The 25636-nt window shown below is 35.1% G+C and overlaps 1 protein-coding gene across 11 annotated transcripts in view; it reads left to right on the forward strand.

Annotated features, from left to right (window-relative positions):
* HERC1 (HECT and RLD domain containing E3 ubiquitin protein ligase family member 1) overlaps positions 1-25636 on the forward strand; it is a 194808-nt gene that overhangs the window by 49597 nt on the left and 119575 nt on the right. For all 11 annotated transcript variants that reach the window (XM_047074980.1, XM_047074983.1, XM_047074989.1 and 8 more), the window contains exons 3-14: positions 304-399; positions 7260-7454; positions 8255-8566; positions 10725-10821; positions 11415-11558; positions 12781-12908; positions 15350-15494; positions 15597-15768; positions 16954-17088; positions 17457-17622; positions 22576-22701; positions 23803-24024. In XM_047074980.1, the coding sequence (XP_046930936.1) occupies positions 304-399; positions 7260-7454; positions 8255-8566; positions 10725-10821; positions 11415-11558; positions 12781-12908; positions 15350-15494; positions 15597-15768; positions 16954-17088; positions 17457-17622; positions 22576-22701; positions 23803-24024 (1938 nt within the window). The remainder of the gene's footprint in view (positions 1-303; positions 400-7259; positions 7455-8254; positions 8567-10724; positions 10822-11414; positions 11559-12780; positions 12909-15349; positions 15495-15596; positions 15769-16953; positions 17089-17456; positions 17623-22575; positions 22702-23802; positions 24025-25636) is intronic.

A 25636-nucleotide genomic window follows, 5' to 3' on the forward strand; every position in this document is an offset into this window, starting at 1 on the left:
CCTGGGGCCTCATTTACTGGATATTGGCCACTCAAAGAATATGTGATTAGTAAAATTCTGCCTCCTTGACTATTTTCTGGGTCAAGCCCTATGATTATTGAATAGGGTAATCATCGAGGAATTGGCACTTAATTTAGTGTTTCACTCTATAGCTCTTTCTTTTATAACACTTCTATATAAAAGTTGGTTTCATGACCTAGTGTTAGGATTTGATCTTAATATGCATAATCATATAAACAATTCCTCAGATATTTTTGTGGAATATTTAAGTGATTTTAATACATATGTCTCCTGAAACTGTAGGGTTCATCTGCTGATCGAAGTCAGTGGAGGGAACCAACCAGAACATCTGATGGCTTGTGCTCACTCTATGAGGCAGCTTTATGTCTCTTTGAAGAGGTATGTAATAATCATATCTTCTACATTAAAACTACTTTGTCTTAAAATGCTGTAGCATTTGTTTATCCCTTAAAAATAATTATTCAATCTTTGGAAAGGATGCAAAAGGAAGTAGCATCAGTAGTTGCCTCTAGAAAGTAGAGCTAGGGTGTCTGGCCTCAGGAGTGGGAAGGAGACATACTTTTCAATTTATATATACCCTTTTATTCGTTTTGAACTTTGTGTCATGTGCAGGTAACTTTAATTTAAAACATTTATTATTAAATAGATACAGAAAGACATATAAACAAATGTCAGGCTTAATAAATTATTATAAAATAAATTTTCTTCTCATCTTACCCAGGTAAAGAAGTAAAACTACCAGCCACTCAGAATGGCCCTTTCATGTTTTGGTCATTACCCCTGTCCTCCTCTCCTATGTAACCACTAAGCTGACTTTCAGAGTAATCACTTCCTTGCATTTCTTTGTTGTTGTGTCACCCAGGTGTGTATCTCTAGACACTGTAGACACTGTCTTGCCTATTTAAAAAAAAACAAAGATGTCTTTGGGGTGCCTGGTGGCTCATTTGGTTAAACGTCTGACTGTTGATTTCGGCTTAGGTCATGATCTCACTGTGTCATGAGATCAGGCTCTGCTCTGTGTGTGGAGGTTGCTTACGATTCTTCTTCTCCTTCCGTTTGTTCCTTCCTCCCTCTCCCTCTCCCCTCCTCTCTAAACACACACACACACACACACACACACACACACACACACACACACGATGTCTTTTAAATCAATCTATGGGTTCCCCTCCATTTATTTCTTTTCCTTCAATGTTTTTGCTCAGGAACCTGGGCTTTTTGCTGATTGATTACTCATAATGTGGTTCACCATGTTCTATTTTATTTCCTGCAAATTGTCAGGTGGATCCAGAGGCTTGACCTGAGGATTAATCCTTTTGGCAAGGTTTGATCTTAGGTTTGATCCCTTTGGCAAGACTGTATGGCGTTGTGATCTTCCATCAGCTTCCTTCTAATTGTCTCTCTTTTTGTGGTATTAGCAAGTGTTGATGCTACATTTATATGACTACATTTATTAATTCATTGATGGTTGAGTGCAAAACGGTGATATTTTAACTGTATCATTCCTCTTCCATTTATTCTTTGGAATGTTTTTATAAAGGTGATTCCCTTATCAATTATTTGGTTACTCTGCTTCAGTTCATTTAAGAAAGGCAGAAGAAGTGCTTGATTCTGTTTATCCAATTTTTTAAAATTTTGGCACTGATTTTTATTTACTAGTGTTCAGTTTATTGAATTAGTCTGTTATCCTCCAAACTTGACCAGTTGATTTCTTTTGAAAAATATTATTATGAACCCATAGTAGTGGGCCAATAGTCTTTTGGGGTAGTAGTCTCTTCAGGGTGGTTCCTAAATTCTTTTGACATGGACCTAATAATCTTTGATAGCTTTCTTGCTGTCTGACACATTAAATTACTCTAGGTTCATCTTGTACATTTCTTGCCCCAGATCTAGAATCAGATAGCTATTTCTTCAAAAAGCCCTAGTTTCTTTTAGTGGGAAATAGTATTTCAGAACCACAATCAGAGTGTTAAAAATGTTCATCACTACTGAGTATTTTGTTTCTAGGCTTTTATAGTGGCCAGAGCTAGAGTGTGTGTATTTAAAGCTAATATACCTCATGATTTGATGCTGATACTTTCAAATTCAGAGCCAAAGAATTTTTACTTAATCTTTTCTATATTACATTTATATCTCCTTTCTTCTAAACTAAGAATAGTCATTCTCAAGGGTATAGGGTTGGTAGAATTAGAATACCCCAAAATTACTTACTTGTTTTAATTACTTACTGCACACAGTCACAAACAGCCACCCTAAAATAAGACAAATACTACCACCATATGACTACTGAAAACATTACATTTTTTTAATTTTAATTTTATTTTTAAAATTTACATCCAAATTAGTTAGCATACAGTGCAACAGTGATTTCAGGAGTAGATTCCTTAGTGCCCCTTACCCATTTAGCCCATCCCCCCTCCCACATCTCCTCCAGTAACCCTCTGTTTGGTCTCCATATTTATGAGTCTCTTATGTTTTATCTCCCTCCCTGTTTTTGTATTATTTTTGTTTCCCTTATGTTCATCTGTTTTGTCTCTTAAAGTTCTCATATGAGTAAAGTCATATGATATTTGTCTTTCTTTGACTAATTTTCGCTTAGCATAATACTTTCTAGTTCCATCCATGTAGTTGCAAATGGCAAGATTTCATTCTTTTTGATTGCTGAGTAGTACTCACCACATCTTCTTTATCCATTCATCCATCGATGAACATTTGGGCTCTTTCCATACTTTGGCTATTGTCGATAGTGCTGCTATAAACATGGGGGTGCATGTGTCCCTTTAAAACAGCACACCTGTATCCCTTGGATAAATGCCTAGTTGTGCAATTGCTGGGTTGTAGGGTAGTTCTATTTTTAGTTTTTTGAGGAACCTCCATACTGTTTTCCAGAGTGGCTGCACCAGCTTGCATTCCCACCAACAATGCAAAAGAGATCCTCTGAAAACATTACATTTTTATATATGTTCTTTTTTTTTATAGTTAACATTAAATGTACATAGAGCATCATGTTCTCTTCCTTTTAACCCTCATTTAGTTTTAGTTTTAGTTTTATAAGTAACTATATATTTAATGCTCACAGTCAGCTTCTCTGTTAATGTCTTTTTCTTCTTTTGGGTTATCTGAATCTCATTCTCTAGTACATTCCTCAGTAAAGTCCATTAGAACAATATTGTCTTCTGATGTGTTAATAATTGCTGTCCACTTTGTACTTTAAAGTCAGTTTTGAGAATATAAAATCTTTGGCTCACATTTTCTTTTCTTCTGCACCTCAGTTATGTTCATCCGTTTTCTTCTGGCATGAACCTTTGCTGTCAAAGTCTGAAGATAATCTGATTTTCTTTCCCATGAGTTAGGTGATCTTTAAAGATCAGTATTTCACTTGAATACATGTAGATGTCATACATTCTGGATTGATATTATCAGAGATATGAGAATTTCAATATGTTGTTTAAAATCTTTTTTATTTCAGAAAAATTTCCCTAAATTCTGGTTTTTAGTATTTAAAAAATTTTTTAAATTTGGTTTTCTTCTTTAAGGACCACCATTATCTGTATGTTGGATCTTTGCCTAACTTTAGTATTTGTCACTTTTTCTTGAATACTTTTTATATCTTTTTCATTTACTTATTTCTAAACATTTTTTCCTTTTTTATTTTTTGTTGCTCTTAAGGTATTGTCGACTGTATATATTTACACTTGGATTCCTTCTAGTTTAGTCTTCATTTCTGAAATTTTTTTTTCTTTTCTGATTTTTTCTTGAGTTTTGTCATCTCATTTTTGAGTGTTTCTATTTCAGATTTTTGTTTTTCTTTCATGTCTTGTTTCATTTTCTTAATCCCTTTAGCTTGTTTCGAAATAGGTTACAGTTTGATCTGTTTTGTCAGAAGTTCCCTTCTGGCATGCTTTTATTGTAGGAATGTTATTCTGCCTCTTTTCCCCTTTTTTTCTAGTAATAACTTCATGTGGAATTTGACCTGGATATTTTTGTTGCTGATTTTTGTGGACAGTTTGGTTTTCTGAACTTTTAAAATGGAGATGAGATTCAAGATAGCTTTTCAAACACCAAAGACTCCTATTATTTTTTTGTAAAAAAAAAAAACAAAACAAAAAAACAAGATGGTTTTGCAGCATGGTCCCCTCCACCACTTTTATTTTGACATTCTGTCTTTCCTCTTTATTGTCCCTATCCTGCTCAATTTATATTCCTCTCCCAGTAGTTTCTCTTTAGTGTGGTGACTGTGTCCTGGAAGGGAATTCTTGCTTGTCAACTTGAAGAGTTCACAAGAAGTAGATTACTATAGCTTCTTTCAAACTTCTCATGGACTCTTTGTACTTACCTGCTGTGAGACCAGGCAAAGCCCTTCCTACTTGCAACTGCTGTTCTTAGATTGGCTTACTGTTCTGTCCATTGAGTACCTAATTGGTTGTTTGAGGTTTTTCCTGTTCTGAGGTCTGTCGGATACTTTATTGCTTCCTCTTGCACAGATGTCATTACCATGTAGTTTTTGTGCTGGGTGGTGGTTCGTCTGCATCTGCTTATATTTTTGAAAGGAGTTACTGGAGGTACCCTTATCACCTAGTTTTATTGTGAATGTTAAGTGTGAACTTGAAGTTTGGCCTTGTAGCTGTTCTGTTCAGGGAGTTTAGAAAACTGTGTTGCTGCTGCTGTCATCTTCCTAGGTTCCTATCCCACCCCTGTCTCTGTTTTTTTTTTTTTTTAATGTTTATTTTTGAGAGAGAGAGACAGCATGAGTGGGGGAGGGGCTGAGAGAGAGGGAGCACAGAGCCTGATGTGGGGCTCGAACCCACGGACTGTGAGATCATGGCCTGAGCCAAAGTTGGACACTTAAATGACTGAGCCACCCAGCCACCCCTCAGTTGTTTTTAAACACACATTTCTAAGCCCTATAAGTAAATTTTTTTCTATCTCGCTCTTTTTGGGGGTTGTGTGGGGAGGAGAGCTGTGACTTTTTTTTATAAAACCTATTAATAGCAATAGATTTTTATATTAAAAATTCTAACACACGGGGTGCCTGGGTGGCTTAGTCAGTTAAGCATCTGACTTTTGATTTCAGCTCAGGTCATGATCTCACAGGTTCACTGACAGTGTAGAGCCTGCTTGGGATTTTCTCTCTCCCTCTATCCCTGCCCCTCCCTCACTTGTGCTTTCTTTCCCTCTCCCCGCCACCCCCCCCCAAAAAAAAATTAAATAAATAAACTTAAAAAAAAAATTCTAACACTCTTGACCCCACCATTCTCCATTTGTCTCCAGCAAAATTTCAGATTTTTATTAGGGACTGGCAGCCTTCACTTACCCATATTTTGTATGTTCTCAAAACTGTCCTTTTGTTCATTGGAAAATGTTTATTTAACACACATATCATTCTCTTGTTTTGGATACTATTTAATGATTCTGACTAAAATTACTCTATCCCCTTCCATCTAATGGGCTTCTGAAGATTGACTTTTGGAGGTTTTCCTTCTTTTATTTTGTTTGAGCAAAAAACTACTAGACAGAACAATTGGAAACAGCTACAGTCAGAATTAATACACCTTTTGAAAGTAAGTTCTTTGCCCGATGTGAGGCAGAGTCGCATGCTCTAAAGACTGAGCTAGCCAGCTGCCCCCAGAGTTAGTATTTTTATTGTATAGAATTCATATAAGCCAATTGAAAGTCCGTTAAGCTCTAAAAAATAAATGGGCAGAAGTTAGTGGTAAACAAATAGATGAAAAAAACTTTAGTTCTATTGATAATAATGAAATGTGTAGTTAAAATAAGGCATCCTCCTTTATCCCACTTAAGTTTGCAAAAAAATTAGAATCATACATATTGGTATCAATTCAGTGAGACTGGTACTCTCATAAAGATGTATTCCGTGGTTAGGGCAACTGAAATGGCCACACTGGGTCCAGTCCTTTTGGTGGGTTGTGGGGGGCGGCAGGTGAAGAAGTCTAGATTTTTAAAAAGCATTATGAATGACAACAGACTTTACCATTGTATTCAACACAGATTGTAAATAAGCGATGATTTTTATTATACATAGAATATATTGCTGGTGATAAAATAATAAAGTAGCACCATTTTGGAAAGCAATTTGTTACCTAGTATATTTCAAGATTTGTAAGGTTGTTATCCTTTTGGGATATAGTAGCCCCATTTCTGAGGTTCTCTATTTAAGAAGTAATAAAAAAAAATGTATTAAAAACTACATTCCCTAAAATGTTCTATATAACAAAAAGAATCTAAATGTCCTGTTTAAAAGAAAGGGTTAAGGGGCACCTGGGTGGCTCAGTCGGTTACGCGTCCAACTTCGGCTCAGGTCATGATCTCACGGTCCGTGAGTTCGAGCCCCGCGTCGGACTCTGGGCTGACTGCTCAGAGCCTGGAGCCTGTTTCGGATTCTGTGTCTCCCTCTCTCTCTGACCCTCCCCCGTTCATGCTCTGTCTCTCTCTGTCTCAAAAATAAATAAACGTTAAAAAAAAATTTTTAAAGAAAGGGTTAAGTAAATTGTGTTTTTATGTTAGGTGGGAAATTATCAGTTCAATCATGAAGATTAGGTAGACATGGAAAATTTTGCATGACTTTTGTATCATTACTTTTATATATGCACTGTGATAACAATGTTAAAGAACACGTATATGCAAAAATCTGGGAAAACATACCTAAAATAGATAGCATTCATTGTTTTAAGGTGATAAGATTATCAATTGTGTTTTCTTTCTTCTTTCTTTCTTCTTTCTTTCTTTCTTTCTTTCTTTCTTTCTTTCTTTCTTTTTTCTTTCTTTCTTTCTTCTTTCTTTCTTTTTTTCTTTCTTTCTTTCTTTCTTTCTTTCTTTCTTTCTTTCTTTCTTTCTTTCTTTCTTAAGTAAGCTCTGTGTTCAACATGGGGTTTGAACTCACAACCCTGAGATCAAGAGTTGCATGCTCTACCAACTGAGCCAGCCACTTCTTTGTTTTTTAAGGTTTGATTTTCTGTAATGTGTGTACAATAATATAATTTTTAGCTAAAAAAGTCTTGATTGTATGTCTCTTCCTCCACTTTTGCCACCGTTATTAGTATCTTTTTCAGGAGTGAGTAGTCTGGCCATCTGTATTTAAAATTGGATGTGTTGTTCTTAAGTTATTTGAACAGTTGAGAGTTTTAGAAGAAAGTAAACAGTAATTTCAGGTGACAGTTATAAAAATGTTTCCATTAAAAATATCTTGCCTATGTATTGCATGTTTTTAATTTTAATAGGTTTGCAGAATGGCTTCTGATTACTCAAGAACGTGTGCTAGCCCAGATAGCATTCAGACTGGTGACACTCCCATTGTCTCAGAAACCTGTGAGGTCTATGTTTGGGGGAGCAATAGCAGCCATCAGTTGGTGGAAGGCACACAGGAGAAAATATTACAGCCCAAACTGGCTCCCAGTTTCTCTGATGCTCAAACTGTGAGTTCTCTGCATACTTTACAGATTGGTAGATGACAGGGTTCTCTTTAAATAGTGTTCAGGGCTTTTTTTAAGTGGATGAAGATTCTTGTTTCTTATCTATATCATTTCTACACTGTATTGCATCACTTTTTTCATTTTACTAGAAAAAAACTTTTAGTCCATTTCCCTAACTTTGTTTCTAAGTTTCAAAAAATTAAATTGGGAGCTGGATTTTTAAAAAGAATTACGAATGACAACAGACTTACCATTATATTCAATGCAAATAATAAATAGGACTAAATAAAAACTGGAATTTTCCCTTTGCCAAATCAGCATTTTATTTTCTTATTATCACTTTTTTTCATTTGTAGCTACCTTTAAGCTAAGTTAGAACCTTCCATTTTATTATTATTTTCATTAAAATTTATGTGTTTTTTTTTTGAATGAATGTAAAATACTGTGTATGGTCTTTCACCATAATGGACTCTAAGGGATTTATAGGATAATTTTATTTCTTGCCCTTTACCCAGCCTTTATAAGATGAGGCTAAAACATTTTACTGTGTTGTTTTAGTGAACCATGACTGGGTAGATACCCTGAAAAGATAACATATACATTAATTTGAGCTCAACAATAAAGTCAACATAAAAAGGCCATTAATAGTTTTCTTAATTTTCTGTTTAATCTCTCTGGAGATTCATGTCAACTTCTGATTTTAAAGACTTCCTTTGAACCTCTTTGATAAAACTAACGTCAAATATTATACTTTGATTCTCACAGAAGCATTTCGTTTTATTATTCTCTTTGTTTGCTTATAGATTGAAGCTGGGCAATACTGCACTTTTGTTATTTCTACGGATGGCTCTGTCAGAGCTTGTGGTAAAGGCAGCTATGGAAGACTGGGCCTTGGAGATTCTAATAATCAGTCCACTTTAAAGAAGTTAACATTTGAACCTCACAGGTCCATTAAAAAGGTTTCATCTTCTAAAGGATCTGATGGTCACACTTTAGCTTTTACAACAGAAGGAGAAGTCTTCAGTTGGGGAGATGGTGATTATGGGAAACTGGGACATGGAAATAGTTCAACACAGAAATATCCCAAGCTTATTCAGGGCCCTCTGCAGGGAAAGGTATGTGCTTTCTTTTTGTATTTAAAAATTATTAGATGCACTGTGCTATAAGGATGGTATCTTTCAGATTTTGATGTATTCTTTCCGAAGTGGCACTCTACCCGCAAATCCTTTGGCTTATCTTTTGTATGTTTGCTTTATGGTTTACAAAACACTTTCACATACAGTATTTAATTTTAATTCTTACAACAACTTTGTTAAGGTAGTTATTATTCTCATTTCACATGAGGAAACTGAGACTCCTCCATTCAGCAAATATTTGTTTAGTACCTTCCAAGAGCCAGGCAGTGTTTTAGGTAGTTGACACAACAGCAGTGAACAAAACAGACAAGATCCTTGCTCTCATGGAGCTTTAATCTGTGGATAGAGATAAAAAATAAGTAAGCACATAAAATAATTTCAAATAATAGTAGGGAAAAAAATGAGTAATGTAGTAGATACTAACTTGGGTGGGGTGTGATATTAGATAATGAGGTTGTAAGGTTAGAGGAGGTGGCATTTTAATAGAAACCTAAATGAGGCTTTTAGAGTGGTTAACTAACTTGCCTAAGGTCACACACAAATAATTAGCACCATTACAAACTGAACTTAGATCTCCTCTTCTTTTTTTTTTTTTTTTTAATGTTTACTTACTTTTGAGATAGCGTGGGAGCAAGCTAGTGGGAGAGGGGCAGAGAGAGGGGAGACAAAGAAAATGTGCTATCAGCACAGACTGTGAGGTCACGACCTGAGCCGAGGTCAGATGTTTAACTGACTGAGCCGCCCAGGCACCCCTAGACTTCCTCTTCTTATTTCTGTTTTACCTTTCCTTAAAGGTATTTTCCTTAAAGGTATTCCTTAAAGGTATTTTCCTAAACTTATATGCAATTATATGGATTCCTCCATTTTAAGATTGCATTCTTTCTACAAAAGTTTTTTTTATATAAAATCCTTTTAAAGTTTCAATTTTTATTTTATACCAGAATTACAAGTGGGCACTTTTACTTCATAGGAGATTGTCTGACAAGGTTGGCTATCAAATGAATTTTACTTTATTATAACTTTCAGTATTTTAACTTAGACATCAACCCCAAAGCAATGAGCCTTGGAATGTTCTACTTGACAACATAATGGGATACTTGATAAGATATTGAATGTGGAGCTCTAAGGAGATTTTCAGACAAATACTACTTGAAGTTGCATTTTTCTGGTCTTTCCAGCACCTTCTTTCTTCCTTAATTCTAATGCTGTAAAATTTTTTTTACTTCTGTTCCTTTTAATGTCCCATTTTGCAGTGGAAACATTGCCAATTAAATATAACTTAATATGGACATCATAAAGGAAAAATGTTCCAAAAAGTAAATTACTTTTACAGATAAAAATTTCAAAAGTTTTAGCATATTGTCTAGAATATATTAGGTGCTCAGTATTTTTAATTGAATCTAAACTTTAAATTTTCTAAAGTGAGTTCAAATTTTTGAATATTGAAAAGATGCAAATAATTAGTGTATTTTTTCTGTTAAATTACTATTTGACTAGTGTTAAAAGGTATGATAGTGATCCCCCAATTATGTTGCTTATAATCTTATTCCCCTGATTCTACTCATCAACTACATAGCTAATTGAGGGTAAAGAGATAGTGTTAGGAGTTTAGTTAATGTAAGCTTATATACTGCTTAGATCTTTCTGCATTGGTAATAGTCACTGTGTTTTTGAGTTATCCCTATTATGTAATGAATTTTTCTTGATTAGCCAGGATTGGAAGTTTTATGTTAACATTATATTTAAAATTTTTTCATTGTACATGAGCATTCAGCCCCAGCCAACTCTTTGAGTAAAAACTTGGTTGGTGTGATATCATATCCTTGCAAGTGATTAGATTAATATATTCAGGGCTCCTGCTAGCCTTTACAGCGCCTTTGCATGAATTAAGGAAAGTTACCTTCTCTGAGTGGAAGGCAAGTTTCATGGGCTGGGAAACAGCAGAGGCTGTATTTCACCACTTTCTTGACCCCAGGTACTTTTGTCCTGAGCACAGCCTCTACAGCTGTACATGGCAGCTTCTGGGTAAGTTGTGAATATCAGTATCTCTGAAGTCTCTGTGCATAAGATCAAGTATGAACTATATATTTTAGCATATTCATGTTCTTCATCTTGGTGTGCTTTGTGTGCTGTGTAGGTAGTTGTTTGTGTGTCTGCTGGATACAGACATAGTGCTGCTGTCACAGAGGATGGTGAATTATACACATGGGGTGAAGGAGACTTTGGAAGATTAGGTAAGATTTTTTAAAATTGCAGTTACTCTCACAGAAAAATAGAAATGATGGTTCCTAAGAAGTAGTGAGACTAGATTTAATAGGCAAAAAAATTGTTATTTATTTTGTTAGTTTTAGCTCAGAGGAAGATAGTTTTTATATAGTGAATACCTGGATTCTAGTGCTGAAATTTAAGCTGTAATTAAATCCACCAGGCATTTACTGCGTACCTATAATGAGCAGACACTGAAGGATTAAGGGGTGAGACACTTTCAGGGGTAAGAAAGATACCATCATGATCCTGAAGTGTGTAATCTAGTTAGTAGTGAAAACTAGTTGACATGAGCATGATCCTAAATAACGTTAGACAAGTGTTGGGAGAGGAGCACATATAGCATATTTTAATTATTCGCTGAAGGGACTGGGTCTCTCAGTGTGAGAGCAGCCTAGATGAGATGAGATGAGAAGATACTAGAAATGATTCTTATTTAATTTTACTTTGAAAATACCTCATTTCTGTCATTAACTTAAAATGTTTATTCTACCTGTGAAGTAATGGCCTAAAGAAAAAGAGTTAACAACATTATTTCTTTGTTGTATATGTTTTATCCAAGGTCACGGTGACAGTAATAGCCGTAACATTCCAACATTAGTGAAAGACATTAGCAACGTAGGAGAGGTTTCTTGTGGCAGTTCACATACTATTGCTTTGTCTAAAGATGGGAGAACTGTATGGTCTTTTGGAGGAGGAGACAATGGTATGTAAAAATTTATTTATTGATAACTTTGGGCTTGTTTTCTTGAGATTTCAAAAAATTTACTTTTCTGTTGTACATGCCTATTGTAGAAAAACTCAATATTAAGATGAGCAGAAATTTAAATGAACTGTTTCAAGAAATGTTGCTATAGCCGTTGTTAAAACTGTCATAGCTGGACCTCTAAATGATATATATTTAAATATGTACATATATTTCCATATGGATGTCTTTTTTGAAAACCAAAGCAGACTCATATATACCTTAGGTATTTTATAACCTGTTGGTTTTTATCTAACAGTATTTTTTAAAAATGTTTATTTATTTTTGAGTGAGAGACAGGGTGTAAGCGGAGGAGGGGCAGAGAGAGGGAGACACAGAATCTGAAGCTGTCAGCAGAGAGTCTGATGCAGGGCTTGAATTCACAAACCGTGAGATCATGACCTGAGCTGAAGTCAGATGCTTAACCGACTAAGCCACCCAGGTGCCCCAAAATAGCTCAATGTATTCTTTTATGTGATTGTAACACAACTTAAAAAAAAAAAATCAGTTTATTATTGTTGAGTATCTGGGTGGTTTCCAAATATTTTCCTGGATCAAAACTACACAACAATAACTAAATCTTTGTCCACTTTTTCACAACTACCAGCAGTGTGAGATTGCTTATTTCCCCGTATCTTTCAACAACAAACCATGGGGTATTAAGATTATTTAAAAAATAATTTCAGTAGTGAAAATGGTATCATTTAATTAGTATTTCCTTGATTCTTAGGTTGAATTTGTTGTTGGCCATTTGTTTTTCTTCTTTAGTGATTTGCCAAGTCTTATATTTCAGTAATTATTGGATCTGTTCAAAATTAATAATAGATACATACACAATCTTGTGTAGAATGTATTTATTACATCAGCAAATTTGAAGTTAGAAATATGACCATCATAGTGGAGAAAGAAAAACAGTTTTCCATGTCTCTCAAAGTTGTTTTAATTACTTGAAATTAAGATTCAGAAGCCTGTTGGTTGTTGGTTTCTATCTTGTAACAAAAACATTCATTTGTTCACATATTCTGCTGTCAGAAACTTAAGAGTTTTGCACATCTGTCAGGTACATGATGTAAAGATGAGCAATATTTGTCAAAATAAATACTTAGGTAAAGAATAGAGGTTCTTTAAAACAAGTAAATTTTTTAATTTGAATGTGTGTGTGTGTGTGTTTTTTTTTAAATAGGCAAACTTGGCCATGGCGATACTAACAGAGTGTATAAACCTAAAGTTGTTGAAGCTTTACAAGGAATGTTCATTCGCAAAGTTTGTGCTGGGAGCCAGTCTTCACTTGCTTTAACATCAACAGGGCAGGTAGGACTAAGGGATGAGCATAAAAAGCTTAAATTATTTCAGAAGAGTAAGTAACTAAAAAGTAATAATCATAATTAAACTTTAAAGTTAAAAAATACATTTTAAAGGCAGTCTACTGAAATGAAATATTTTCTCCTGTTTGAAGAGGTGGAATATTTGCAAAGGAATCAGATTTTCTCACCTGTCCCGTATGATCCAGATAAACCTGCCCTCAGCCTCCTGTTCTTTGTATAAAACCTTTTTAGCACTCAGCACCCCTTAAACGTTTTCCTAAAAATTATGGTTAATGGGAGAAAGTGTGAATAGATCTTGTTGGAACCAGTGATAGGAACTAAGAAGGCAAGAAGGTGATCAGTAGAGAGGGTAAGGAGAAATTTCCAAGTGGAAAATAATCTGAGGGGATAGGTATTTGTAAGAAAGGGTGTGTCAGGCTTAAGGTGGTCAGAGCTTTAGAATACCTTTATATAAACTTTTGAACTTCTGTATGCATATTTTGATTTCTGTTTTTGTTGGTGTTAGAGAGGGTCCAGGTATGGTGATAGATTGATGATAATTTCCTTCTTATTCCATCAGCAGTGACAGTGAAAAAGTGAGCTGACCACTCATTTTCTCTCATGTCAGAATCCATTATGTGCCAGGTAGTGGTATAAAAATGTTTTGTGACTAATTCACAAGACAGATGAATAGCAAAGTTGAAATTAGCATATAGTTTAATTATTTTTTGAGGGTCTAGAATGCCTGTGTCCTAAAAAATCAAATTACCCTGTATTTCATTACATTAGTCATTTGTTACAATGCTGGATGCTGCCTTAAAATCTGAAATTTCTCTTGCACATCTTTGTCACTACGGGTTTTGTGGTAAGAATCTGTGAATTGAAGACAGCAGATGCTCACTTGTTTGGTGTATAGCCATAGTCAAATCACAGACCTCCCTTGATCATCATGTGGTTCTTTTGTATGAAACGATTAATGATTTCCATTTTGCTTACAAATGATCAGGTAAGGTAATTATGTTTATTGAAAGTTTGTATAAATTATCAAGTACTATTCAGCTATTAGTTGATAATACATTTTATTACCTTGAAATCCAAAGGAACTTGTAAGTTAGTTGTGAGATAGAATAGTTGTATCATGAATACACGAAGTTATGTGAAATCAAATATATATACTTAGGAAAAAATAAAATAAGAGAGAAATACTTTTAAATGGCAAGGATACTTCTGTTTACTGTTACAGTTGCTAAGCCTGAGGTGATATCTGCTTTTCCCTCAGTCCTCTTAGGCCACTTCACTGCTGACTTCCCATCATATTAAGTGTGATTCTTATGTTGAAAAATACAGTATGTATTTTTTAGACAACAGAGTCCCTAAATACAGGCCAAGTGTTTCTTTATCTGGTGTTCAGCCAAAGTAACTTGGCAAGAGCAAACTCTAGCTATATGTGTCTTATTGACAGTACTGTATTGTACTTGAGTGATTTAGGAGATTTAGAATGACTTTGACTACATATTTTTTCATCTTACTTGTGTTTAGTTCTTAACCCCTCCGAAGATATACCTTTAATTGTACTGGAATTTTGTTCTTTCTATCTTTGTCTTAAGTAGTTTTCTAGCAACTGGTACAAGTATTTGCTGCTCATTTTTTGTTTAAGAGGTTTAATCTCTCAGTAGTCTTTACTGAAAGAATTGCAAGACAAAAATAGTCCCAAACCTGGTGGCGTAAGGGTTAAAGTCTCTATGATATTACCACAACCCACCGAAGGGAAAAGAAGGTCATTTAGTTTGCTAATTGTTTTGATTTGGGGTTGCCAAACAGGCAGTCATTCACCCTTTTATCTTCCTTGTCACCTCACCTTTCCCCCAAGCTTCTTAAATCAGTCAGTGGTTGTTGTAGTAATTAGCCAAAAAAAAAAAAAAAAAAGCAGATGTTCAAAGAGAACTGTGTGGACTCCTGCTTCACATGGCCATCTTTGTAAGTGATCATTAAAATTCTTGTAACAATGAGGTGTGGTGGTTTTTAACTAAATTATAAACATCAGTCTTGTGATTTATATCATTCATTTTATATGTTTATACCTTGGTCTAGTCAACCAAGAAATATTTGTTGAGACCTGCAGAGTGAGAAACATATGAAGAAGTTGTAAGATAGCAACAGTACTTCTAAGCTAAGATTCTTCTAAGATCCTTCCATTTTTTTCTGTGACCAGTTATTTTTCTTTTCAGTTTGGCTGCTTGTCTGTGTATATAGTAAACACTTAAAAACAGCACAATAAGTGACTGAAAATACTTAACAAGTCAGTAAATATTATTTTTAACAACATAAAGTTATTATTTAGTATCAAACCACACTCTTGTTTAATAGATGATATTTATTTTTAAACAGTGTAAGTCTTTGACCTAGTAACACAGGATATAACATGTAGTGCTGTTCTGTTTGTTTCAGGTCTATGCTTGGGGCTGTGGAGCTTGTCTGGGTTGTGGTTCTTCAGAAGCTACTGCTTTGAGACCCAAGCTTATTGAAGAACTGGCTGCCACAAGAATAGTTGATATTTCTATTGGAGACAGTCATTGTTTGGCTCTTTCTCATGGTAATGTTACTTGTTTTTAAAAGAAATAGTATTAACTATTACCTTCTATAAATGTAATACATTTAAATTTGGCTTTTCTTGTGTTCTCCATTTTGTTTTTAGATAATGAAGTTTATGCCTGGGGCAATAATTCAATGGGGCAGTGTGGCCAAGGAAATTCCACAGGTCCTATTACTAAACCAAAGAAAGTGAGTGGCTTAGATGGCATAGCTATTCAGCAGATTTCTGCTGGAACTTCACATAGTCTGGCATGGACTGCTCTTCCTAGGGATAGGTAAGAATGCCCACGTTTAAAAATGCTTGTGTTCTAATAACAACTGAAACACCAATAAAAGCAAAAATAATTATACTCTGTTCATAAAAATGACCTTCTGAACATTTCTAGTATTGGTATTTTTACTATCAAAGCAATGACATCTAGAGTTCTTTTGATTTGAATGTTGAGGTTAGATATGTAAGCAAGAAGTTTATACCCTGTATTTAAGATATTTTCTTAATTTAAGTGTCTTCTAAACATTTTGAATTCCTTCTCTGTCTCTAGATAATGATTTTAAAAATTAAACACGTATTAAGAGGAAGTTCCATTAAAATAATTTAAATTAGAACTAGGCTTTATTCAACAGTTGATTAGCCTCAGTGGCCTTTATGTGGCTGGTTTTTGAAAAGAAACTGGCTGTACTTCTAAATAAAGGAACTTACTTTTGTAGGAATTTAGCTTTTTCCTGAAGTGGTAACAGTATCTTATTAGATAATCAGGTAGGTGAGTTTTAGACAGTATTAGTGTGAATTTTAAGGAATTTTAGGGTTATTTGAGATACATATTTTCTTATGCATGTGGGCTAATTTAAACTTGACATGTATTATATTTTCACTCTAGACCTTTGATTCAGATGGGTTTATTAGGACATTCTAACCAATTAAAAACATTTATAGATAATTACCTTCCAAAACAAAAGCTAAAGATATAATAAATTGATTATAAATAATTTGCTATTAACATTAAATTTGCAACTTTCCACTTCATATGTAGGTAATTGGTTCTCAAGATCCTGACAATCTTCACAAGAGTCATTAGGTGTTGTTCTTTTAATAGATTTCAATTTATCATTATATAGAGTTAGGCTGTTTTTCTTAATATGAAATATACATTGTATAGACCCTTAGAACTGGAAGCCTATAGTAGGTCATGTGACTCAGCCCTCTGCCTTTAAGTGAGTGAATACCCAACCTTCCAAAGCAGGTTGTGGTTATATGTTTTCTTCTTGAATAACTCTAGGGATGGCAAGTGCTTGGTTTTCCTTGGTTGCTAAAGTGAAGGGTTTTAACTTTCATAATCAAGAAGATCTTCTGTATATCTTATTGAAATCTTTCAGCTTTAGTAATGGTTTAAATTTTGTTTTTGATCATGTGTGAAAATTCCCCTGTCAAGTCTGTTACATGATTTTCTTCTTCCTTCTAGACAAGTTGTTGCGTGGCACCGACCTTATTGTGTAGATCTTGAAGAGAGTACCTTCTCACACCTGCGTTCTTTTCTTGAGAGATACTGTGATAAAATAAACAGTGAGATTCCCCCACTCCCTTTCCCTTCATCAAGGTATGTTATATATATGTATATAAGGTGTGTGTGTGTGTGTGTGTGTGTGTGTGTGTGTGTGCGTGCGCCCACACGCGTGAGCATGCCTACACCTATTACTCATTTTGAGTTTTGACTTATTGTTCTTTTTGTCCTATTTTGCCCTCATTTATATTAAACTCCTTTAAAATCTAAAAAAGAGCTAAACTTCGGGTACTTACTGATAATAACCTTTAAGAAAAATTACCCATAATTTCACGAATCATGTTTTAAAATCACTATTGCTCATAATTTGACAAAATTTTTAAAGAGAAAAAAAATGTTACCCAAACTGGATAGAACATGTTCTTTCGTAGGTCAGAAGTTCATAGTAGTTTATTTGGTTTCAGGGAACACCACAGTTTCCTCAAGCTGTGCCTGAAGCTGCTTTCAAATCACCTTGCTCTTGCGCTTGCGGGAGGGGTAGCTACCAGCATTCTTGGGAGACAGGCAGGTCCACTTCGAAATTTGCTCTTCAGACTGATGGATTCAACTGTCCCAGATGAAATTCAAGAGGTAAGCATATAGGACTTGGAATCTGTATCTCCAGACACATCTTTCCCTGAACTTGTTGCTCATAAATTCAGTCATATATTGGAAAAATTCAATTGGATGTTCTTTCCCTTACTCCTATTTTCTTGGTGGGAGTAAATGTTTTTGGTTAACTCATCCTTTAGACAAAAGTCAGATGTTACCTTTGGGAAACCTTTCATTCCCTGCTCTCCTGCCAGGTTAGGTTTCTCCTGTATATGTTTTTATTGCATCACAATGTTTTGGAATTGTCTGTTCACATACAGCTCCTTTTCTACCAGAGGATGAATTTCTGAGGGCAAGGACCCAGTTTTATTTTTTTATTATGGTAGAATACATACAACTTAAACTTTACTATCTTAACCATTTATTTTTTTATTTGAGAGAAAAGGAGCATGTGAATGGGGGAAAGGGGCGGAGGTAGGGGAGGGGGAGAAAGGGAGAGTGAGAGAGATTGAATCCTAAGTAGGTTCTCTGCTCAGTTCAGAGTCCAATGTGGAGCTTGATCCCATGACCCTGAGAAACATGACCTGAGCCCAAATCAAGAGTCAGATGCTTAACCTACTGAGCCACCCTAGTGCTCATAAACCATCTTTCAGTATATAGTTCAGTGGTGTTAAATACCTTCGTAATATACAACCATCATCACCATTCATTTTCGTAATTTTTTTCATCTTATAAAATTGAAATTCTACACCCACCAAACAATAAATCTTCATTCCACCCTCTCTCCAGCTTCTGGCAACCACCATTCTACTTTCTTTCTCTTTGATTTTTGACACTCTAAATATATAATGTAAGTGGAATCATTTACTCTTTGTCTTTTTGTGACTGCTTATTTCACTTAGTGTAATGTCCTCAGAGTTCATCCATGTTGTAGCCTGTGTCAGAATTTCCTTCCTTTCTAAGGCTTAATAATCTTCTTTTGTACGTAAATATCATATTTTGCTTATCAACTCATCCATCATCTTTATGACCTTGGATTAGCCAATAGTTTCCTAGATATGACACTGAAAGTACAAGCAACCAAAAAAAAAAAGAGAGAAGTTGGACTTCATCAAAATGAAAAACATTTATGCCTCAAAGGAATATTATCAAGAAAACAGACATACAACTCATAGAATGGGAGAAATATTTGTAAATCATATGTCTGATAATACTCTAGTTTCCAGAACATATAAAGGATCCTTACAACTCAACAGTAAAAAGGATGAATAACACAACTTTTAAAAAAAATTTTTTTTTAGTAACCCAACTTTAAAAATGAGCAAAGAATCTTGAGTAGACACATTTTCAAAGAAAATATGCATATAGCCAATAAGCACATGAAAAAAAAATGCTCACCAGTGTTAGTGATTAGGGGAATGCAAATCAAAATCACAATGAAATACTGCTTCAAACCCACTCAGTGGCTACAATCAGAAAGACTGACAATAGCAAGTAAGTATTGGTGAGGATGTGGAGAAATTGAAACTCTCTAATTGCTGGTGGAAATGTAAATTGGGACAGCTGCTTTCGGAAGATAGTTCCTTAAATAAACCTTAAATTACCATATAATGTAGCATTTCCACATCTAGGTCTATACCCAAAAGAATTTTCACTCAAAAATCTTTTATAGGAATGTTCATAGCAATATTACTCATAATAACCAAAAAGTGGGAATAAACAAATGTCTGTCAACTCATGAATGGATGAGCTAAATGTGGTATGTCCATGGAGGGTAATATTATTCAGCCATAAAAAAGAGGTACTGATACATGCTACAACATGATTGAACTTTGTGAACATTGTGCTAAGCGAAAGAAGCCAGTCACAAAAGGCCACATATTACATGATTCCATAAATATGAAATGTACAGAGTAGGCAAATCCGTAGAGAAAGAAAGCAAATCAGTTGGTTGTTAAGGGTTTGGGGGAGGGAGAGATGGGGAGTGACTGCTAACAGACACAGAATTTCTTTTGGGGGTGATGAAAATGTCCTAAAATTAGAACAGGGGTGATGGTTGTACAACTCTGTGAATATACTAAAAACCACTGAATTTTATACTGAAAAAAAGGTGAATTTTATGACATGTGAATCAGATGTCAATTTAAAAAAAAAACAAAAAAGATAACCGATTTTTCAACTTGAGAGACATATCCCTGGCATGCAGGTAGAAGAAATACTAACCTGGTGGTGAATAGGAACTTTGAGTTTTTAATATTTATCAGAAATGAGGTAGTGTAGTATTTTTAAAAGGTCAAAAATCACTGGAAGAAAATAAGGAAAATAAACGTTAAAAAATTATCTTTAGAATTGTTTATTTATTCCTTGAATGTCCTTGATATCTACTCTGTTAGGAGAGTCCTTAGGAGATGAATTCTCTCAGAATGTGTACAGGCCTGTTTCTGTTCCTTATCTCTGAAACTTCTAGTAACTTAATCCATTTGTAGCAATAATCACTGTTGCTGCTCTTTTTTGTTTCTTTTTAAATGCTTTATTTTGAGCCATTTGTGGACTTCAGGAAAAGTTGCATAAAATATAGTTTTCTCACTTAGCTTCATGCTAATATCATACATAACCACAATACAATTATCAAAACCAAGAAAATAACATTGGTTTAATACTATTCATTACCCTAAACAGCTTATTAGAAATTTTATCATTTTCCCACCAATGACCTTATTCTTTTGCAGGAATCACATTCAGTATCCCATATTAGAGTTGATGTTTCTCCTTAGTCTTCTGCACTGTTTTTTCCTCATTTTTTCCTTGTCTTTCATGACCTAGACAATTTTTGAATATTGGTCAGTTATTTTATTGAATATCTATCTCTTATGTTTTCTTATGATTGGACTGAGGTTATACATTTTTGACAAGAATGCCACAGAAATGATGATGTGTCCTTAGTACATCGCATCATGGGGTTCATGGTACTGATGTATCTTACTACTGGAGATTTTTTTTTTTTTTTAAACATTTATTTATTTTTGGGACAGAGAGAGACAGAGCATGAACGGGGGAGGAGCAGAGAGAGAGGGAGACACAGAATCGGAAACAGGCTCCAGGCTCTGAGCCATCAGCCCAGAGCCTGACGCGGGGCTTGAACTCACGGACCGCGAGATCGTGACCTGGCGGAAGTCGGACGCTTAACCGACTGCGCCACCCAGGCGCCCCTGGAGATTTTGACCTTGGTCAGTTGGTTAGGGAGTTGTCTGCTGGGTTTCTATATCGGTCAGTAGCTTCTGAGAGAGGGTAGATAGGAAAAATATTCTTTGAAAATGTCCTCAAAATGAAGTAGTTTGTGAGTTGAATATTTTCACGAATAGTTGAGAGTGTAGTATTCTGATCTAAATCATTTTCCTGTAAGAATTCATTCTCTTGTAGAAGTCATTGTCTTCTAGTTTTTAGTGTTACTGTTCAGAAAACAAATGCATTCAAATTTTTATCCTTTGTATAGAAATCTGTTTTTTCTATGGGTTTTATAGCAAATTCTGTTTGTCCTTTGTGTTCTCACATTTCAGTTGATGTGGATTGGTTTATACTTGGGTGGACCTTTTTAATTTTGAAACTCATCGCCTTCAGTTTTAAGAAATTATCTTGAAGTATATTGTGTATTGATTTCCTCTTCACTGTTTTCTGTCTCTCTGGAACCCCTTGTTATTTAGGTTACTAGACATCCTGGACAACTCCTCATAATTTTTCTTTGGTTTTCTTTCCTGTTTTCCATTTTTTCCCCCTCTACTTTATGAGAAATTTAATTTTATATTCTAACTCTTCTAGTCAGGTTTTTTAAATTTCTTTTGTATTTTAAATTTATAAGAGCCCTTAATCTTCAAGTGTTTATTTTTTCTTGTCCAACACCCTCATTTTACTGATAAAGAAGCTATAGCCCTGAGAAATTATGAGGCCTAAGATAATGTAGCTATTCTTTTTAAAAAAAAAAATTTTTTTTTTAACCTTTATTTTTGAGACAGAGAGAGACAGAGCACGAACGGGGGAGGGTCAGAGAGAGGGAGACACAGAATCTGAAACAGGCTCCAGGCTCTGAGCTGTCAGCACAGAGCCCGACGCGGGGCTCGAACTCATGGACCACGAGATCACGACCTGAGCTGAAGTCGGACGCTTAACCGACTGAACCACCCAGGCGCCCCTGTAGCTATTCTTTATAGCTACCTGAACATTTGTTGGGTTAAGTTCTTCTCATTTTAAAATTCTTAACCTCAGGGTGCCTGGGTGGCTCAGTCAATTAAGCGTCCAACTTTAGCTCAGGTTATGATCTCACAGCTCACGGGTTCGAGCCTTGAGTCAGGCTCTGTGCTGACAGCTCAGAGCCTGGAGCCTACTTTGGATTCTGTCTCCCTCTCTCTGCCTCTCTCCCACTCACATGTGCATGCGTTTTCTCTCCCCCTCTCTCTCTCTCTCTCTCTCAAAAATAAATAAACATTAAGAAAAAATTAAAAAAAAAATCTTAACCTAAATGGCTAATCCTCAGGGAGACCTTCCATGAGCCCATCAGCCATGTTAATTACGTGTGTGTGTGATTCAAGTTTGTACTTTCCCTATGTGACTCCTTTCACACTTGTAAAAACTTGCTCAGGATCTCTTTCCCATTAGACTGTATGCTTATGAAAGCAAGGCTTTTGTGTGTCTTGTTCACTTGTGTCTACAGCACTTTGCAAAGAGCCTTACCAGAACCTGAACTAAAAAGTCAATACTAAATATTTGTTGGATGATGATTAGCTCTTAGTGGCAAATTCAAAATATGTATCCTAGTTTACTTAAAAACCTCTAAAGGACTTGCATGCTTTCTTTTTTCATGTCACTTTTTCAGACTTCTGTGATCTACTTTCTTTAGACTTCTGTGATCCTAATAATCAGTACATTTTATTTTTCATGTATTTCTTTTAAAAAGATGAGGACTAGGTCAATAAATACACTTTTCTTTTTTGATACTAGGTGGTAATTGAAACTCTGTCAGTGGGAGCAACCATGCTATTACCACCATTACGAGAACGTATGGAGTTACTTCATTCTCTTTTGCCCCAAGGACCTGATAGATGGGAAAGCTTATCTAAAGGACAGGTGAGCCTTTACCCTGTATCTGAGTAAACCAGTAATATCACACACACAAAAATAGAGGGAAATAAAGCTAATCAATTGCCATGTGTTCATGGAATAATTCTTGATGGGTCTAGTAAATCCTAATATTTAATGTTTTGTGCTGGAAGAGTTCCCAGAATTCTAATGAAGGTGAAGCAAATGATAATTTATTAAATGATTTGGGGCTAGTTATTAAAATTTCAAAATTTGTTACTTATATTGTCAAGCCAGAGACATTTTATAATGTGTTGAGTTGAAATCAAGGTCATGTGCTACTGTTGGTTCCATGCCCAGAATGTTATGTGAAATTGCTTATATAAAAAGTAAAAGATGACTGTGAAAATATATTTGAGGATATAAATATGCTTATTCTTTCCATTTTTAATATTACATTATTAATATTATGTACATTAAAATAAGTACATTTTGCTCAACCCAAGTATAACAATCAATTGTAGAGTTGTAGATTTCAGGGAAAAAGTGGTTCTTACTGGCAATATAATCCACCGATGACTCCAGTGAGTATTTTTTACTAGTTTAGATTTCAGTTGATTCATTTGAAATATTAGAATAAATAGTTACATTGATAATTCTGTAGAACAATGTGTAGTATAATTTATCTGGTAACATTTCCTATTCTTAAAGTGCTAACTACAATCATTATGCAGAGAATATCATTTTGCTTAGAGTTTGGGTATTATGTATTATTGTAAAAAGGAATAAAATATTATTAGTTACACTTTTTAAATGGTATTAATGGGATAGCTTTTCTTTTTAAAAATTTTTTTAAGTTTTATTTTATTTTTGAATAAGAGAGTATGAGTAGGGAAGGGGCAGGGAGAAAGAGAGGGGATCCCAGATATGCTCCATACTGCCAGAACAGAACCCGAACAGTGGATCATGGCCTGAGCTGAAATCAAGAGTCGGACACGTAACTGGCTGAGTCATCTGGACACCGGCATAGCTTTTCTTTTAAATACATGCTTCCTAAAATATCAGGATATTAAGTGGAATTTTTTTTTCTTTTTGAATGCATTTTAAACTATTTGTACCTATTTCATGGATGAAAATATTTTTCTTTAGAGAATGCAACTGGATATCATTCTGACAAGTTTACAAGATCATACCCATGTAGCTTCCTTACTTGGCTATAGCTCACCTTCTGATGCTGCTGACCTCTCTTCTGTTTGTACTGGCTATGGAAACCTGTCAGATCAACCTTATGGCACTCAGAGCTGCCATCCAGACACTCATCTGGCTGAAATTTTGATGAAAACTCTCTTAAGAAATTTAGGATTTTATACAGTAAGTTGCTCTTTTTCTTTGTAGCAAAAAAAGAATAAAGCTTGGGGTTTTTTGGTTGTTTTTTGTTTGTTGTTTTTTTGGAGGCGATAGGGATGGCTTCAGGTTAAGGTATTTTGACATTTAAATATGTATGAAATGAATAAAACTCTGGACTTCACTCCCCCAAAGGGGGAAAACATGTGTCAGATCTTCTGAAGTACTGTAGAAGCCAAATGACTTGTAATTGAGAATTCCAAAAAGATTTATATTAGAATTTTACCAATTTTTTCTGATGTCAGTGTACAAGAATAAACAGATAAAAATAGTCAAAAGCATTTTGCAAAAGAAAATAGTGAGGAAGGGAATAATATATACTCCTATAGTTACAATGTGGTTGGTACTTACTAAGAATAGCTGGTCAGTAGAAGACAGTAGATGCTATAGTTTTCCCTGTGTTAGGATGTAGTTAATTCTTAAGTATTTCTTAGATCCATCTCCCCCCGCCCCCCGCCATTTCTGTTGGTTCTGACCCACACTATCATGACCTAATGCTAATACCAGTGTTGTAGTTATTGTCACTGTTGCTGGTCTCTGCATCTTACTGCTGGAATAACCTAGTTGTATTAAATAACCTCATTGTATTAAATTAAAACCCCTTCAGACACTTCATCATTTGGCTTACACACCACTCCTCTGAGCTCATGGACATGACATGTCTGTCTCCAGCTTCCTCTACTAATCTGTGATTTCTTCAAGGAAGCCTTACCAAATAACCCTATTTAACCATGTAATTATAACTGCATATCCTTAGATCTTAGAGTTACGTGTACTGTATGACTTAACTTTGAATAGTTCATATATTGTTTCATATTGTCTCCTATGCCCCTGAAGGGTTGGGTCTATATATTCTTCTGTGCAAGTCTTAGTGTTCTATTCTGTCCACATTAAAAGGTGGCTAAGTCAGAGTGACAATTGAGCTTATATAATTTTCTTTCAGATTTAAGAATGTAAATTTGATCTGATGTTTGGCTGCACGTGGAATGGGAACAGTGTCATGGTATATCCATTTGTTATTGACAGTACATTTTTTCCAAAGTTGTAAGGGATATTTATGCTGCATTAAAGTAGTGCCTTTCTCTTAAAGTCGACTGGCTGTCACTGTCAAGTGTGAAGCCCATGGGATTCTTAACACCAGAAATATAGTTTGGTGTGCTTGTCCTTTGGAAGAAAACACCCTCCAGTTACTGTGGTTTAATAGTTTTGCCTTCAGCTGTAGAAGCTGCTGCCAGGTAATTAGTCATATATCCTTAGGGCAGTTCCTGTATAGCTGTTACATGTACTTTAGGCAAGAATCTACCCTCTTTGACTAGAGATTTCTTAATGCTTTTATTTGTTCTTTTTTTTATGTTTATTTATTTATGAGAGAGAGCATGTGGGGGAGGGGCAGAGAGAGGTGGGGGGGGAAGAGACAGGAGGAGAGAGAGAGACAGAGTCCTTGGCAGTGCATGGAGCCTACTTGGGTCTGTCTGTCTGTCTGTCTGTCTCTCTCTCTCTCTCTCTCTCTCTCTCTCAAAGAACTGTGAGATCATGACCCGAGCTGAAATCAAGAGTTGGATGCTTAACCAACTGAGCC

This window comes from Lynx rufus, unplaced genomic scaffold (assembly GCF_022079265.1).
Source record: "Lynx rufus isolate CCGP_SWC_20201006 ecotype Redwood Valley unplaced genomic scaffold, mLynRuf1.p SCAF_13, whole genome shotgun sequence".
NCBI classification, from domain to species: Eukaryota; Metazoa; Chordata; class Mammalia; order Carnivora; family Felidae; genus Lynx; species Lynx rufus.